At 41.9% G+C, this 12,440-nt stretch overlaps 1 protein-coding gene across 11 annotated transcripts in view; it reads right to left on the reverse strand.

The window, feature by feature from the left end:
* The window catches only part of Ccdc171 (coiled-coil domain containing 171), a 310,848-nt gene that overhangs the window by 229,534 nt on the left and 68,874 nt on the right, over positions 1 to 12,440 (reverse strand). For 10 of the 11 annotated variants that reach the window (XM_076934712.1, XM_076934713.1, XM_034504096.2 and 7 more), the window contains one exon: positions 1,449 to 1,587. The exons of the other annotated variant lie outside the window; for it this stretch is intronic. In XM_076934712.1, the coding sequence (XP_076790827.1) occupies positions 1,449 to 1,587 (139 nt within the window). The remainder of the gene's footprint in view (positions 1 to 1,448; positions 1,588 to 12,440) is intronic. 11 annotated transcript variants of the gene reach the window in all.

Raw genomic sequence — 12,440 nt, forward strand, 5'->3', positions numbered from 1 at the left:
AGTTAAGAACCAGGGCATGCACAAAACCCAGCTCAGTGGACAAGTGCTTGCCTAGGATGCAAGAGTTTAAATACAAATCATGTGGGGGGTGGGATAGAACAGTCCATAATATCTGTGTTTCCTATCTCAATGAATGTCTTAACTTTCCAAATCCCACATTCATATGACAAATGATTCACAAGGCAAGCAAAGTTACCCCCTAATCCGAGGATACTGACCATCTCATGATGAAGACAGAATATATATAATGTTGGGACATTTGAATACTGGAGAGATGACCCAGAGGTTAAGAGCACTGCTGCTCTCCGGTGAGCCTTGGTGCGACTCCCAGCACCTACATGATGGCTCCCAACTGTCTCTAGTTCCAGTTCCAGAGGATCAAACACCCTTTACGGTCCTCCTCAAAGGTTATATGGATGTAGAGCATACGCATACATTCAGGCCGAAACCCATACACACACAATTTCTTTTAAGTCTCAAAAATATGTTTAAATGCCAAAGAGTTTTAATTTAATCTCATAATTACCTTCTTTTTGGAAGCATTGATTTGGTCACTAATTCTTAATAAACCTTTTCTTTACCTTTTTGAAAAGGAAATATAATATCCATTCTCCTCAGTATAAAATCTCTGAGAGCTGCGGGACATAACTGAGTGGGAAGCCAAGCCTCTGAGGAGGTGTGCGTGCTGAGACAGGGATTGAGGAAGTACGGTGTTACTACCAGCTATGCCTTCTCCCCCACTGTGGTTCCCAGCAAACCTTACAGGATACACAGGCATTTGTTAATGAACAACAAAGAGCATTTTAGTCAACATGAGGACAAGAATATAATCTGAAAAGTAAGAATTATGAAAACGTGTTAAAGAGCCAGCAGAAGTCTGACAAATTAACAGGCTTAACATGAAGAGACCTGGATGATATGATAAGAAGCTGGATGGATTCTAATGTGACAGAGAGACACTGGCACTTTTCAAACAAAGGGTAGTTCACAAAAACATATCAGTATTGTAGAATGAAAAAATTACATACTCACACTAATCAATTTGATTAGATGTTTATGTAATGTAATGAAAATGTGCAAAATGATTAGAAAATGAAGTCACTAAAATTATCAAATCTGTTGGTTAAGTCCTGACTATCCTCCGCCTAGTTCTATGCATTTCAATAAGAAAGGAAAAATAATAACCCTTGAATACATTATAAAATATTCTGTAATTCAGAATAGGTATTAATTCAGACGGCTTCTCCCAACTGCTTCAAGATAGTTTTTTATTATGTATATATTTGATGAAATCAGTACTTCCAGTTTGAAATTTCTAACAATGTCACTGAAATTACTTTCACACTATCATCTCATGATACATGGGGGGGTGGGGGGCGATAAACTTGCTTCACATCAAATATGGCCCAATAAAGCCATTGCCATAGGGGTTTTATCTTTATCCTTACCATCACAAGTTCCTCCTGTAGCTCACCGCAACTTTTTTCATTATATTGGAGTCTCTTTGAAAGATCTATAATTACTTTCTTCTGTTCTTCGATCTCTTCATTTAGTTTCTTGTTTTGGGAGAAATATTCTCTTTCTAATCTGAAAAGTTAAAAATGTCAGAGCAGGTTTTTCAAATGTACTTCTCTTTCACACAAGTCGGTGATGTTCTGTGTCTTATGTTTATATGCCAAAAGGCTTCTTAATGCCCATTTTTCCTTTTTTCAAATTAAAGGATTTATGCACTCTTGAATGAAAGACTTTAAGGGACTAACACTTTCCCTTTGGCAGTAGATATCTGTATTGTGTCCAAGGAAATAAGCAAAGAGACTAGAATAGTACTGATGAAGTCTCAGTGTTATCTTTGATGAACAAAATCCACCCATCTCAATTCAGTCAGCTCAGAAACTGCCTCAAAAGTGATAATGTGTGTGTTTGTGTACGTGTGTGTGTGTGTGTGTGTGTGTGTGTGTGTCTGTGTGTGTGTATGAGCACTGGAGTGCATGTGTTACAAGCTCATGAGGAAGCAAATGAACACACCTGTGAGCTCACAGAGGCAAGAGTGGGACAGCATGTCCTCCGACAATCACTCACTGACCCAGAAGCTCATTGGTTTTGGCTGGCTAGCCATCTCTGACCTCCTACGTGGGTGATGGGAATACAAACTCAGCTTCTCATACTTACTGAGCATGTGCTCTTACTGACTGAGTCACTGAGTCTTCCGAACCCCCAAGAAAATTATCTTAAAATTAGTGATAAGGTTATTGACATACAGCAGAAATGAAGCAAATGTTTTTATTCCTCCAAATGGGACAGATCTGATGTACAGAAAATTTAAAAAAGGAAAAAAAAAAAAACAAAATAAACTTCATTTACTTTGAGGACATGTTTACTGCTGTAGTTGGCAGTGTGAGCCTGGGAGAGTGGGGCCTAGAAAGGTGTCGGACAAAGGTCTCGTACCGTAGCCGACTTTATTCAGAGCATCACGCAACTGCTATTCTGGGGGTTAAGAAGAGACACCTGAGTAAGGTGTTCAACCACAAGAACAAGCCACAGGTGGCAAAACATGTTTCCATGGAGACATCTGATGAACAACAGCTGAAGAAAACTCACTCCTATCTGCTACACCTGGGAGGAGCATGAAGACACAATCGAAGAATAATTCTGTGATTTGAAGACACTAAGATCACAGACTCATTAGAGTTTCTCACAAGCACTCAGAAGTCTCACATGACTCCATTCTTGGACTGTGTTACAACAAGGACACATAAATATCTTTACAAACAAAAACATCTGCTTTACTATTTAAATATTCGGGCTGGTATTGAACTGTGTTTACATTGATTTTGTTTTGTTTTCTTTTTTAGGAAGAGTCTCGATGTTTAGCTTATATTGTCCTGGAGCTCGTCTTGTAAGCTAATGTGCTGCCTTAAGCTCACAGTGATGCTCCTCTGTATGCTGCCAAGTGCTGAGACTATGGGAAAGATCCACCCCACTCAGCTGTGTACGCTCATGTGTACGTATAAAGGAAGGCAGCTCATAAGTGTTGCACTTTGGAAGTTCACATGCATATGAATAACATTAATCCCATTACTGTCACTGAGATCATCCCTGTCACTCCAGGAGAGCCAACTCTTCCATTTTGAGCTATAACATGGGAGACTACGATGACGCTATGACAAAATCACCATGCACTCAGGCTAAAGGAAAAATAAGAAGCTAATAGTTTATGACACTTGCCCATACTCCGAATAGACTTTTTCCCCCCTCAGGCTGCAAATGCAAACAAGTGTTGCATGTTGTTTTTTGAACCAGAGATATTCCAAAGTAAATTAGCTAAACCTAATAAACGTGTATAGAAAATTTATTTGCTACACTTATAACATCTTGGAAAGTAGAACAAAACAATGAAAACAAATCAAAGTAAAGAAAAGATATGTGGAGGGAGGGGCACCAGGAAGGGGAAACAGAAGAGACATCACAGGTGGATGAGGGAGGGGACTGGAGGGTGGGGAGAATAGAAGGATGGAGTACTAGGAAAGACAACTGGAACTGGGGGTAGGGGTAGGTATATCTGGGACAAGTTAGAAACCTATAGCAATGGAAACTCCCAGGAATCGATGAAGGTGACCTTAACTAAGACTCCAAGCAATGGGATGTATGGAGCCTGAATAGGTCATCTGCTGTACCTAGTGGAGGGATTGGGACAACCAACCCAGCCACATAACCTTTGACCTATAATTTGTCCTGCATACAAGATTTTTAGGGGGTAAAGGTGGCACAGAAATTGTGGTAGTGGCCAACTAATGACCTGTCCAGCTTGAGATCAATGTCATGAGTGGGAGCCCACCCATGACACTGTCTGGGTGGCCAGGAACCAGAAGCTGGATATAGGGTAGACCCAAACACAACTGGAAAAAAAAGTCAATGAACTGATTCCTAATGATATTCTGCGATGCTCATAGATTGGTGCCTAACCCAACTGTCATCAGAGAGGCTCCACCCATCAACTGATGGAAACAGATGCAGAGACCCACAGCCAGCTGCTTGGGGAATCCTGCAGAAAAGGGAAAGAAAGGACTGTAGGAACCAGAGGGATCAAGTACACGGAGAGAAAACCTACAGTATCAACTAGCCTAGGACCACAGGGGCTCACGGAGACTGAACCACCAACCAGGGAGCTTATATGGGACTGGCCTAAGCCCTCATCACATATGTCACCATTGTCTAGCTTGATCTTCTTGTGGACTCCTAACAGTGGGAGCAGGGGCTGTCTGTGACTCTGTTGCCTGCCTTTGGGACCCTTTCCCCCTACTGGGTCGCCTTGTCTAGCCTTAATATAAGAGGAGGTGCCTAGTCATAACTACAACTTGATATGTCTTAGCTGGCTGATATCCATCGAGGCCAGCCCTTCTCTGAAAAGAAATGGAGGACTGGATGGAGGGATGGTAGAGGGGCAAGGGACTAGGGGAGAGAAGGGAGAAGCTGGGGGGTAAAATAAATAAAACTAAAATAATAAATAATAAAAAATTTTAAATTAATCAAAGAGGAAAAGATATGCAAATCAGAAAGTCAACTGAAGAATCCCAACATGTAAATGGTCAAAGTCCCAGACTAAAACAACTTCCAGCAGGCCAAGGATCTAGAGATTACTGAATACTGGATCCAGAGGAGCATCCACAGAGTACAGAAGTCATACATATTATTATTTTATTGTGTATTATAGAGTAAGTCTCTACAAGCATGTATTATAAAGTAAAGGGCCATTTGCCTCTGATTTCAGATGCAGATGAGTTTCCAGAGAAAACCATAGAGCATGAACAAAAGATCAGGAATCAAATGACTACCAAGTGCCCAACACTTGAACTGACTGAATAACCAGCTGATCTATGAAAAGGAGGTAAAGACAAAAGGCCATGTTCAGAGTGTGCCTGCACACCCCTGACATGAGAGTTCTCCAAGAAGCTGCTTTACAATGCAGCCAATGGAATGAGGGGCAAGAGATTAGAAATCAGGGGGCTCTCAATGGAATTCCAAGGAGGATGTTAAAGAAAGGTGCTAAGATGGGTACATACAGGAAATCTGAAAAGCCAGATGGAGGGGACTGAAAGGCCCCAGAGGGACGCCTTAGAAAAAAAACACAATACAACAGAATTACAGGTCTGTTAAACGTTAAGAATGCCCAGTGGCTAGAGAAACGACTCAGTGTAGAGGAGGTGCTTGCTGCCCTCCCAGAAGGTCTGACATCAGCTAGCTCATCACCACCTGAAACTCCCTGGCACCCTCTTCTAGTCTCCACAAGCATCCACATTTGTTGCAGGGTATTTGGTCACCCTGTGAACCCTGAGACTGTGAACTGGAAAAAGCTGTTTCTTCCTGTGGTGTGGTTCAGCCCCAGAACACACCTTTAACCCAAGATCTTCTGTAAACAAGAGCGAAAATAAGTCAAGAGGCAGAAGAAGCAACCAGTTGACCGGGAGTGAACGTAAGAAAACCCAGGAAAGAGAAAGGAGGGTCGTTGCGTTGAGGGTTGTGTATTTAAGGCTGCATAGAGGAGAAGGAGCTTTTTTCTTCCGGGACATGGGTGAAGCCGGGAGGTCAGCGGGCTCCTTTCTCTGCCTCTCTGAGCTCAGGCTTTCACAGCTTCTGGCTCCTTAGTTTTCATTTGATAAATAGAACATTTGAGATCTTGCTTTAAAAAACCACACACATTTACATGGCATACCCTCACACAGACACATGCAAATAGAAAACAACAAACATTAAGTTAACTTAAAAATAGCCAGGCTAGATGGTGCCTGCCTTTTTATTCCCAGCACTTAGGAGGCAGAGGCAGGTAGGTATCTGTCAGTTCAAAGCCAGGCTGATCTACATAGCAGGTTCCAGATCAGCCAAAGCCATGTACAAGAGACCTTATCTCTAATTATAAACTAAAATAACAATAAATGAATACTGCAATGTTTGCTTAATCAAGCAACCTCATTGTGTGTTGGGCTGTGTAGTCACAAGCAATCCCACTCATGAGCTAACAATGAACTGCTTTAAGCTGTTCATTCAGCAGCTCGCTGGCTCTCTCTATGGAGCGATTACATGAGCAAAGCATGTGGCAACAATAAAAACCAAAACAGATGCTAAGATTGCTATAAAGAAGTAAAGACAAGTTACCAGAAATTGGTGTAGGAAGTGCTAAACTCCAGAGAATCACTCTGGGAGGAGGAGCAGGAAGGAACAGGACAATGTGTGAGAGAAGCAGACAGAAGAGGCCAATCAGTGGAGGCTACCGTAAAATATCTAAAGTAGACGCAAAGCCATGGCAGAATACGCATGCTATTTTAAAATCTAAAGTTGGGGGCTGGAGACATGGTTCAGCAGCGAAGAGTACCTGCAAGAAAACAAGTTTCATTCCCAGCACCCACCCCGGGTGTCTTCTAACTGTCTAAAACTGCAGCTCCAGGGGGTCAGCATCATCTTCTGGCCTCTACCCTCCCTCTCTCTCTCTCTCTTTTTCTCTCTCTCTCTCTCTCTCTCTCTCTCTCTCTCTCTCTCACACACACACACACACACACACTTAAAAATAAAACCTTTTTACAATAAGTTACAATCTTTTTAAAAATAAAATATAAAGTTAACATCAGCACAAACAACAGTATGAACCAAGCAATGGCCATACATGAAAGAATGCCAGAAGTAGGACACAGGCATCAAGTTGCTGTTCTCACAGTCTTGCAATACTATTTTACTCTATAAACTATGTACAAGTTTAAAAGATCAATATTTCAATTAAAAAATAATGTTTATCTAATCGATGCAAAATTAAATATATGCAGCATTTCTGCCATTTTTTAAAATTCAAAACCTAGGATTGGTGTTAGAGAGACAGCTCAGCAGGTAAAAACACCTGTTACACTGGGGTGAGCGCTTACCCTCACTCTGTTGCCTGCCTGTGATCCTGTGCTCTAACTGGGCTGTCTTGGCTGGCCTCAGTGGGAGAGGGAATCTCACCTTTCTCAGAAATGAAGGTGAGAGAGGGATGAGGGTACTGGGAGGAAATGGGGGAGGGGCAGAGTGGTGGTGATCAGGATGTAAAGTGAATGAATAAATAAATAAATAAATAAATAAATAAATAAATGGACAAATAAACTTATTGGGGGAAAAAAGCACGTGTTGCCCCTGCAGAGAACCTGAGTCCAGTTCCCAGCACCCACACAATAGTTGTCAACCACTGGTAAGCCTCATTCCAGAAGACCTGACACCTCTTCTGGTCTCTATAGGCACTATGTGCACATGGTGCCAAGACACACACACACAGGCAAGAACACCCAGACACATAAAATAAAAATCAATAAATCCTTTTAAAAAGTTGAAAACCTAAGATCACTGAAATGAGGAGAAATGCCCTTCTGTTGGCAATCTGATACAGAGAAGCTGGGTCTGACAGTTCAAACAGCTCAGCCCAGAAGAATCATGTAAGGAAAGAAATGGTCTGGTGAGGGAGCTCCTGAGTCTGAATCCTTAGAGGCTGGACTTACATCCAGAGGCTGGGAAAGGGGAGAAGACAGGAAGCCTAGAGCTAGCATGCTTTCTTACGGGTCCAATTTTTTGACTTCGGCTAACAGTTGCTTTTTTAAAAACAAATAACCGTCTCTTCAGGGTATATTTTAGCAAGAATGTTAATAACAGTGCCACTAAATCATAATACTTTGTTTTTCTTCAGAAATATATTTAGAAAACTAAAGAAGCTCCTGAATATTGAGGAACACAAGGAAATAAAATTTATCTGCAGTCCATTCAATATCCTATGGTTAAGTCATTTTAAATTATATTACATATAAACTGGATCTGAGGCTTACCACAACCTTTTCCCCACTACTGCCCAGTAATCAATTATCGTAACTAGCGAAAACTCTATAATCCAAAATCACTGAAAAGCTTCTGCAAGTTCTAGACTTAAAGAATCTTTTATACAAAAAAAAAAAGAAAGAAAGAAAGAAAGAAAGAAAGAAAGAAAGAAAGAAAGAAAGAAAGAAAAGGTATGGAATACATAGTCCACCTAAACCGATTTCATACAGAAACTGTGGGTTAGAATTAGAATTCTGATTCTGAAATACAGATACATCATACATATCTTTTCCTGCTACACAATAAAATCCCATCAAGAAACAACTTTAACAGCCTTATCCAGGACAGTGACAATGTGCGCTGAAGCATGACCTGGCACACTGGGCTCTTTCTGAGCAGCCTTAACCATGGGAGCTCTGTGCCTGGAGCTGATCTCATCCTGTCAGGACCCCCCCCCCCCCCCACCACCACAAGATCTCCTTACTGATGTGCAGGCCACCAGGCCCTCCCTGGTCACTGTGATCTGTCACACAGCCGCTTCTCACAACTGTGAGAGCATTGCCCTGGAGCTGCAAAGCCAAATCAGGTGGCCAGGCCAACTTATCTTCCCCCATCCCAACCTGGACAGTCTTTTTTCCCCTTACTTGTGCAAGTACTTAGTTGTGCAAGCTTATTTCCTAAATAAAAACAAAGAACTTCACCGCTGACATCTCTCCGGTCCTGCTTAGTCTATAGCTTCATCAGTGGTTATTGCTACATCAGTGCTTAGTATATCCTAAAATCCCTTACCCTCAGAGCTATAACCTAAGAATGAGGTTCAGGGGCTGGAGAGATGGTTCAGCATTTAAGAATACTTGCTACTCTTCTAAAAGACCCAGGTTCAACTCCTAGCACCCTCATGGCAGCTCACCACTATCCACAACTCCAGTTCCCAAAGATCTGATACCCTCTTCCAGCCTCTGAGAACACCAGGCAAGTACATACATACACATGGGTAAAATCCCATATAATAAAATCTTTCTTTAAAGCATCATTCATAAGAAAGGATAGTAGAAACAAAAAAACAATAAATGTCACATTTACACTCATCTCTGGGACACAGAATTGAATATATACATAAATACACATGTAAAGTGCTTGCACACACATACACACACATGTAAACACAACTTGAAAACAGTGACTATTTAGTGGAGGAAGGGGCTATCATGGAAAAAGACGAGGAAGGGTTACAGAAGGGAAGACTATGAAGAAAGCACACTGAGACTCGTGCATGGCAACCCAGAGCACTATTTGGGCTTGTCAGAAAGCTGCTTGTTCCTGTCCTAATCCGCCCCCCTTGATTTCCCACTCCCTTTATCAAATCATACCCTACACCTTCTTCATATAGCATCCCTGCAGAAATGAAGACATGCTAACCACACAGTGCCAAGGCTAGGAAGATGGCTCAGTGGTTAAGATCTCTCGCTGCTATTGGACAGGTTCAGTTTCCAGTACCCACATGGTGGCTCACAACCACTTGGAACTCCAGTTCCTGGGGATCCAATGGCTTCCTCTGACCTCTGTGGATAAAGGCACACATGGGTTGCACACACGTGCATATAAAATAGTCATACAACATAAAATAGAAAAAATAAACCTAAAAAAATTTGTTTCAAGAAACAGTTCACTTGTGACCCTTCCTTTAACTACAGACTACTGAGACAAGGAATTCCACAAGATATCAGAATTTTTCCAAGAATCTCACCCTAAAAGGAAAAGGCTGAAGCCCAATGCCAGCCAAGGTGGAAACAAGTCTCCTATAAAGTGATTTCACATAGCTTTGACAACTTGTCAGACTACCTGACAAGAAAGACTGGAGCCAAGACAATGGTGTTGGGTAGGCATCCCTGAGAAAAACTACTTAATTATAAATACTTCTTGCCCTCAACATAAGCCTAACCCTAATGCCAGGACCCCGAAATGGGCTGGGGAGTCACTAGACCCCTTTCTCTTTCTGCCATAGAGACCATAAAGAATATACCTTTCTTTGGCTTTTACTAGTATTACTTGTCTGTTTAAGTGGCCTACTGTACATAAGTGACTAGTCCTAGCTTGTTAGGGCTTCCAAGGCCAGGGCCGTGAACCTAACAACACTGGTAACAACTTCCTACTGCAAACCAGAGTCCAGGCCAATTTCTAGGGCAGTCATAGTAAAGCATGGTATCCCAAGGCCCCACGGCCCAGCAAATGACTAGGTGGCTCGCTGCTCTCCACTTCCTTGCTCCGTGTGGCTGTAAGACCCTCGCTGCACAACCTATTGTGATCCAGAAAGCACCTGCCTTGTCTGGAGTTGAAAGTGAAGATCCAGGCTTGTAGTTTGCCTGTATCATTTAGTTCCCAAAAGGAAGGACCTCCCCCCACCATCCCCGCTTTAAACTACCTCATTCCTACCCTCTGGGAAGAGACTCTTGGTGTTCTACCTAAAGAAACAAGAAGTAAGGCTGTAGAGCGGTTATTCAGCACAACTTTCCCATCTCCTTACGTGTCCCTAGGTAAAATTATCTGCATAAGGAAATGGGAAAGTTAATGACCGATGTGGGAGGTCCAATCCCACTGTGGGTGTTGTCACCCTTTGGTAAGTGGTCCTGAGTTGTATAAAACAGCAAGCTGAGCAACTTGTGGAAATCAAGCCAATAAGCAACATTCCCCCATTGTCTCTACTTCAATTCCTGCCTCCAGGTTTCCATTCAGCTCCAGTTCCTACCTTGGCTTCCCTCCACTCTGGGACATGATGCACACATGTGAGCCAAATAAACCCGTCCTCCCCAAGTTGCTTTGGTTGTAGTGTTTATCACAGCAATAGAAAGAAAACCAAGAGATTTCCCAACAAATTACTAGTCAAAGAAGCTCCAGAGAAACCCGAGATAACACAACTACTACCATTGCTATGGCTTCTAACAGAACTAGATATAAGACCCTATTGCTGAAGACACCACACATGGGTTGCAGAGCACAGAAAAATCAATACTGAAATGACTGGGTAACTCTCCTTGATGGTTAGATTTCCTAGCACTAGAAGGTGCAATGCAGGCTGATGGGAGAAAAAAGACATCATTGAACCCTGCGTGTTACAATTCTGACCTGTCAACCAAGGTGTGCCAACTGGTACACAGTGGCAATACCATTTATGGAGGTGATTGTAACAATAATCCAGTCTCTTCACTGAAATTTTAAGCTGCTCCACAAGAGGAAAATCACACCTAGTGCTGTAAACATAGGCAAAACCCATGGCTACAGAAGTCATAGGCTTATTGATGCTGTTTTTCTACATGGTTATGGTGTCAAACTGCCTTCTAAATATTTATGTATACATCAATAGATCTGTGCTGCTGGTCAGAAAAGGCTTCATTACCTAAGATTTATTTATTTATATTTTATGAATGATTTCTTCCATGTATGTTTGTGCACCATGTATATACCAGAAGAACTGTGGATGGATGTGAGCTGACACATGTGTTCTGGTAACTGAACCCAGGTCTTCTGCAAGATCAGCAAATGCTCTGAACTACCAAGCCATCTCTCCAGCCACAAAAGGGCTTCTTATTTCAGTGAGTACTAGTTAAGGCACAGACACATTACTGTTTCAAGTGCTAAGACTAAGTCACTGAGTACACAGCTCAACACATTTAAAAAGAGGAGTTGGAAGGATGTAAGGGCTGGAGGATGGAAATGAATCCTCAGAATATTGACTTCTGGACATGATATGACTGTTGTACACAGGAACTCAGCTCCATAGGATCAAACCAGTTAAAATTTCCAGCATGGAGGGGTAAGGGCCCAGACCCCACCCCTACCTGAGGGGCTACTGAGGCAGATGGATGCTTGGGAAGGGAGAATTACGTTTCTTTAGGAGTGTGGCCACTGGACCATTGTCCATACCCTAGTAGGTGACAGCACAGTAACACACACAGGAGCACATATTGGCCTCAGAGGGTTAAAAATAAATAAATCAGGGCTGGTGAGGTGGCTCAGCAGTTCTGAGCACTGACTGTTCTTCCAGAGGTCCTGAGTTCAATTCGCAGCAACCACATGGTAGCTCACAACCATCTGTAATGGGATCTGATGCCCTCTTCTGGTGTGTCTGAAGACAGCTACAGCGTACTCATATACATAAAAATAAATCTTTTTAAATAAGTAAATAAATAAAAAGTACAAAAGGAGGTCCTGAAGTTAGGAGGGAGATATCACACAAAGTAGAGGGAAGAGTGAAAAGCGAATATTATCATCACATGTCACATATATGTATGAATCTTTCAAGGAATAGATAAAAACTTTTTTAGAAGTTAAAAAAAATAAATACTTTTGCCAAGTTAAAAAAATAAATATTATTCCAATGTAAAAAGAAGACAAAAAGCTCACTATTTTATAGGCTAACTAAATTTTTAAAGATTCTGAGGATCCAGAAGTAGGAAATGAAGTAACTCACTGTCATGGTTTGCACATGAAATGTCCTCCATGGCTTCCTGTGTTTGAACACTTAGTCCCCAGCTGATGGTGCTGTTCTAGAAGGCTGCAGAAACTTTGAGAGATAAGGTCTAGCTGAAGGAAGTGGTCACTAAGAAGTGGGCTCTGAA

This window comes from Arvicanthis niloticus, chromosome 5 (assembly GCF_011762505.2).
Source record: "Arvicanthis niloticus isolate mArvNil1 chromosome 5, mArvNil1.pat.X, whole genome shotgun sequence".
NCBI lineage: Eukaryota > Metazoa > Chordata > Mammalia > Rodentia > Muridae > Arvicanthis > Arvicanthis niloticus.